Source organism: Sinocyclocheilus rhinocerous, unplaced genomic scaffold (genome assembly GCF_001515625.1).
Source record: "Sinocyclocheilus rhinocerous isolate Xijiao unplaced genomic scaffold, SAMN03320098_v1.1 scaffold230, whole genome shotgun sequence".
NCBI lineage: Eukaryota > Metazoa > Chordata > Actinopteri > Cypriniformes > Cyprinidae > Sinocyclocheilus > Sinocyclocheilus rhinocerous.
In genome coordinates, this window is record NW_015637126.1 from 147,874 (window position 1) to 153,873 (window position 6,000).

At 41.5% G+C, this 6,000-nt stretch overlaps 1 protein-coding gene across 4 annotated transcripts in view; it reads left to right on the plus strand.

Moving 5' to 3' along the window:
• The window catches only part of LOC107748501 (sarcoplasmic/endoplasmic reticulum calcium ATPase 2-like), a 72,675-nt gene that overhangs the window by 36,500 nt on the left and 30,175 nt on the right, over positions 1-6,000 (plus strand). For 3 of the 4 annotated variants that reach the window (XM_016563295.1, XM_016563296.1, XM_016563293.1), the window contains exons 6-8: positions 3,306-3,386; positions 3,476-3,561; positions 5,437-5,901. In XM_016563295.1, coding sequence (XP_016418781.1) covers positions 3,306-3,386; positions 3,476-3,561; positions 5,437-5,901 — 632 coding nt within the window. The remainder of the gene's footprint in view (positions 1-3,305; positions 3,387-3,475; positions 3,562-5,436; positions 5,902-6,000) is intronic. The other variant, XM_016563294.1, reaches the window with a different exon arrangement.

Below are 6,000 nucleotides of genomic sequence, written 5' to 3' on the forward strand. Positions count from 1 at the left end.
CATTTACAAGTAAGCATGTGTCACCCCTTCTAATCAAGTTTATGCTCGATGTCCATAGAGGCCTGTTTCCTGCTATCAGATGCTTTCCATCTACTGTCATAATGTCTGTGTGTATTTAGCTCACTTTGCATTGTTCTGGCTTGGTATAGCAAAAAGCGGTTCGCATTAGCATTTAGATGGGTTCAGTACCCATTCACAGTGTGACCGAGTGGGTGGGAGACACCGCTGAGGGGGGAGAGAGAGAGAGTGATAAAGTCCAAGAAAGAGAAGAGAAAGGTCCGTTGTTCTGGGAGCATAAACAGGTTCCTGCCCACCGTGCCCTCTCTATCCCCACTCCCACGCAGAGCAGCCCCTGATGCGGGTGTTGTCTCCCTCGTCAGAGACCCCAAGGCTGATGTGAGCCATTCCTGCGACGTGGGAGGAAGAGAGACTGCACGGCTGAGAAATTGTGTCCAGAGGGTTAAAGCAGAAAGAATAGAGAAAGAAAGATGTGATGAGAGGATGTTTTACTGTACATGATAATATTATGCAAGATCATGTGACTAACAAACGATTTATTGTGCAGCGAAACAGAAAGACTGACTGACGATACCTTTTTTTTTTCATCCTTTGAAAACGCTAACATACAACATTCTTCAGAGTTTCACTTAAGCATAATTTTTTTTTCCTAGACCGTCCGGACCGCTCATCCACTATCTGTCTAACAGTGTGTAAGAGACTAATGGGAAGTGTGGCTGCTCTCTTGCATACCTTGCTGCCCCTAGGCACCTCCAGCTCAGCCTAAGGGTTTAAATGGAGTATAATTACGACACAAAGGCTCTCTAATTACTAGGGATGCACCGATACCACTTTTTCCAGTACTCGCCCAATACCGATACTTTTATTTTTGGTACTTACCGATACCGAGTACCGCTACCGATATTTTTATTGCATTTGTACATTTTTTTTATATTGGGTACAGAAACCAAAAGAGTATGTATAATGTTAGTTGGTTAACTTCATTTATCAAATAGATACAGTCAAACCAAAATCTATTTAGACACCTTCATCTTTTCTCACATTATCACAGTTTATTCGCTATAGTTTAGAAAATGGTAATAAAATATGACAAGAACTCAGAGTTAAACTGAGTCAGAACAAATTCAGCTTGATAATGTCACATAACTTTGATAGAAAGGTATGTAATAGATTACAATCAACCAAAAATTAGACAGCTGTTAGTATGACAGTATTTACACAACTATGAATACTTTGTCGGGCAACCCTTAGCCTCAATGACAGCCTGTAGTCTCCTGGGCATGCTGTCATCCAGCTTCATGCAAACCTCAACTTCAGTTTTTTTCCCTTTTACATATCCGACCGAACTACAAACTTTCCAGTGATGTCTGTGAGAAAGGTATATTCACTCGACAAGCTCGCGCATCTGCGCCGCCGCACGCTCAGTCCACTCAGCGTGCTTTGGTTATCAGCTCGCGCACATCAGCTATACTGAAAGTTTAACGTTATATTTGTTGCATACATATACTTCGTGGTAGACATCCTAAACTCCATTCTGCTGTCTGTTGTTCTTTTGTCGGTGTTTCTTTGTCTGAATATGGCACTTATCACATGCTGTGTGGTATCGGCGTTTGGTATCTGGGCATTTTAACGAGTACGAGTACAGGAGCTCAGTATCGGGCCCTGCATCCCTACTAATTGCTGTAAAATGTCCGTTAAGTGCCCCGCAGCCTCTTTGTCCTGGTCCAGGAGCTATATGACATGGGGATGAGAATTTGCAAGCTCACTGACACCTACTGCAAGTTTATTGGTAGACCTGGAAACTTCACACTGTTTCCATAGGTTCTATGGAATGGTTTGGAACATTGTATTGTAATAAGTAATTAAAGGGATAGTTCACCCAAAAATGAAAATTCTGTCATTAATTACTTACCCTCATGTCGTTCCAAACCCATAAGACGATGGGAAGTCGTGGCCTAATGGTTAGAGAGTCGGACTCGTAGCCCAAAGGTTGCGGGGTCGAGTCTCGTACCGGCAGGGATTGTAGGTGGGGGGAGTGAATGTACAGCGCTCTCTCCCACCTTCAATACCACGACTGAGGTGCCCTTGAGCAAGGCACCGAACCCCCAACTGCTCCCCGGGCGCCGCAGCAAAAAAAAAATGGCTGCCCACTGCTCCGGGTGTGTGTTCACGGTGTGTGTTTTTCACTGCTGTGTGTGTGCACTTTGGATGGGATAAATGTGTATGTATATATATATATATATATATATATATATAATGTATATGTATTAAAATAGAAAACAGTTATGTTCAATCGTAATAATAATTTACAGTATTACTGTTTTTACTGTATTTTTGATCAAATAAATGCAGTCTTGTTGTTCATACTTTTTTCAAAAGCACTGAAAATTATTAGAGACCCCAAACATTTGAATAGAATTGTACTAGAGTGTATATGTAGAATGATGGACATGAATTCAGAGGAAATCTCTGGAGCTTTCTGTGAAAATGTATGCGTTTAGATTCCAAGTAGATGTAGTTGTGCATATGCCATAGCTCACAATAGATTGGCAAGGCGTTTGTTTAATGCAGTTTTCAGAAAGAGACTCATTTTTGTTTTTTGCTCATTTTCAATGTGCTCGACTTGTGATTTGCTGTATCATCCGTTGTTTGTGCTGTGAATGCACAAGCAGATCCCTGCAGCTTGTGTGATAAGTGTATATGAAGCTTTGTCTTGATGTCTCAGGTAGGACAGAGCAAAGGTTCATTAAGTCAAGCTACTACACAATATTTATTGCTCAAAGGCTAAACGGCTGCAAGAACTCACAAAACCCAGCTGAAAACAACACATATTGACTGATTCTGTCTCATCTAACTGGCTGGGCTTTTCCCACCTCTTTTTTTTCTTTTGTATTAGAAACACTTTTTTTTCTTGTAAACATTGTGCATGAACCGAATATTGATCACTCTGTGTTCTCTCATCAACTGGCTATCGAGCGGTGTTCCAGTGTGTCTGCAGTTAGTCTTCGAGGTAGTCTCTCTCTCTCTCTCTCTCTCTCTCTCGCTCTTTTTTTTTTTTTTGTTTTTTTTTTTTTTTTTTACTGGCTTTTTCCCTTTTCAGTGGGAAAAGGGTAAGAGTAGCCTTAAATGATGGCTGTGCACGGTCTTATTTCATGTTTATGATTGCCGTTATGACCCCTCAGGCATATGTCGTACACTTTTTTTCGACTTGTCACATTAATCTGTAATGTAAGAGTGTCTTTGCCTATTTTTTAATCAAGTTACTCTCAACCCATTTTGTTTTCTAGTTGGAGACAAGGTGCCAGCAGATATCAGGATCACTTCAATCAAATCCACCACCCTAAGAGTGGACCAGTCCATTCTCACAGGTACTGTGGACGTCAGAGCTGCACAGCTTAACATTTCACTGCTCAGTTCTCAGTATAACTTGATTTAAAACTACCAATGTGTTCTTTAGGCGAGTCTGTGTCTGTTATCAAACACACTGATCCCGTGCCAGATCCACGAGCTGTCAATCAAGACAAAAAGAACATGCTGTTTTCTGTAAGCACTTCACTTCCTGTTTTAAGAGGGGAACTTTCTCATGTGCATATAAGCAGCAGCTTATTTGCATATAAATATTACTTCATGAATATTTTCTGCTTACGTACCTCATAGCATTTTTAGTCTTGTCATGCATTACATAATTATTATTTGCTTTCTTTGTGTCTTCGAGTTTTTCTTGCTTTTTTCTTTGTCTCTCTAGTTTGCAGAATGTCGTGCTCCTGGAGAGCTACAGTCCTGCAGACTTTAGTTCCAACCCTGCTCCAGCACACCTGTCTGTAATTATCAAGCAACCCTGAACACCTTGATTAGCTGGTTCAGGTGTGTTTGATTGGGGTTAGAGCGGAAATCTGCAGGATGGTAGCTCTCCAGGAGCAGGGTTGGACACCCCTGCTGTAGGATATAGTAAGACTTAAGTATTCTGTTCAGTCTAAACATGCTCTTCCTGTCTGCGTTCATTTGCAGTCATTCAGATGCTCTAAGTAGACATGCATTTGTCCGCTCTCAATCCACTTAGGTTGCGTTAACATCATCTGGGGACAGGGAACACCCCAGGTGACGTTATTGGCCTAGTGAGTGACAGTATAACGTCAGAGTTAATGCAGTCTGCCTGTTTTCATCTTAAGTCATTTAAAATAAACTGTATATGGCCTATGTGCTTTTATAGTCCAGCTTTATGCATTTTCCAACACATCATGGTAATGAAAGATGTAGTTTCCTATTAGGGGAAAATCTCCCTAATGACATTATAGCCAACTCCACACAAGTCAATGATTTTTCCAAGCTACGTTTTAGCAAATTATATGGGACTGAGGAACTTCTGATGCTGTTGTTTACAAGTCTGCAAAAGTGTAAATTTAGATTTGAAAGGTCTTTTAGTGGATTTGTTACATTTAAGTATACAGTGTGTATAGAAAAGAATCACCCCCCTTTAAAATAATCACATTTTGTTGCTTTGCAGCCTGAAATAAAGATGGATGCAGTTTTTGTTTTCTCCAGCTGTATTTACTCAGTGCAACTTATAACATTCAAGTGAAAGATATAAAACCATGTCAGAAAAAAACCAAAAAACAACACAATCACGGAGTTGGAAAAAGGATCACCCCCCCCCCACACACACACACACACTTCCTAAAAATGCCTTGTAAACTCAATTCGGTGTAGCTAATCACCTTCTCAATAGTACACAAAGCCATTTTACTTTCAATCAGCTCTGTCATTTTGGTTAGCTCAGCATGAAAAGAGCTTTCCTGGAGCATTTCATTCCTTTGTAGTGCAACTGAAGCAAACAATCAACTATGGGTGGCAAAGCTGTCAAAAGATCTCCGGGATAAAGTTGTGGACTTGCACAAGTCAGGAGATACAAAAAAAAAAACATTCAAAGGATTTATCAATGCCTAGAAGCACAGTGAAGTCTATTATTAAGAAGTGGAAGGTATTTGGTACAACACAGACCCTCCCTGTGGCACGTTTGTTTTAAGGACATTGGGCAGAATGTGGAATAGTGTGTTTTTGTCAATAAAATAAAAAAAGAAAATTGTTTGTTTTTAAATCAGATTAATCGAAAAAAATAATCGACCAACTAATCGACTATCAAAATAATCGTTAGTTGCAGCCCTACAAAATACTGACACAAGGGGGTGATCCTTTTTTCAACTCGGTGATTTTGTTTTTTAATTTTTTTCTGACATGTTGGTGTTACATCTTTCACTTGGATGATATAAGATGAGTAAATACAGCTGGATAAAACAAAAACTGTGTCCGTCTTCATTTCAGGCTGCAAAGCAACAAAATTAGATTGTTTTAAAGGGGGGTGATTCTTTTCTATACCCACTGTATGTGCTTATATATGCATCTTCTCATGTTTTCCAAAAGGGCACAAACATTGCTGCGGGTCGAGCCATCGGTGTCGTCATCTCCACCGGCGTTTCCACCGAAATCGGTAAGATCCGTAACCAGATGGCGTCAACCGAGCAGGAGAAGACCCCGTTGCAGCAGAAGCTGGATGAGTTTGGCCAACAGCTCTCAAAGGTCATCTCCCTCATCTGCATCGCCGTCTGGGTCATTAACATCGGCCATTTTGCCGACCCGGTCCATGGCGGCTCGTGGATTCGAGGTGCGATCTACTATTTCAAGATAGCCGTGGCCTTGGCAGTTGCAGCCATCCCGGAGGGTCTGCCAGCTGTCATCACCACCTGCCTGGCGTTGGGCACCCGTCGCATGGCCAAGAAAAATGCCATAGTCCGTTCTCTGCCCTCAGTGGAGACGCTGGGATGCACCTCCGTTATCTGCTCAGACAAGACAGGGACCCTGACAACCAACCAGATGTCTGTCTGCAGGGTGAGTGATGTGGCTGTTCAAGCCAGACGCAGAGTTGGTGTCTCATTCAGCATCAGAAAGGATGTCTGCGGGCAGATCTTGATTTTATGTCTGGGTTGG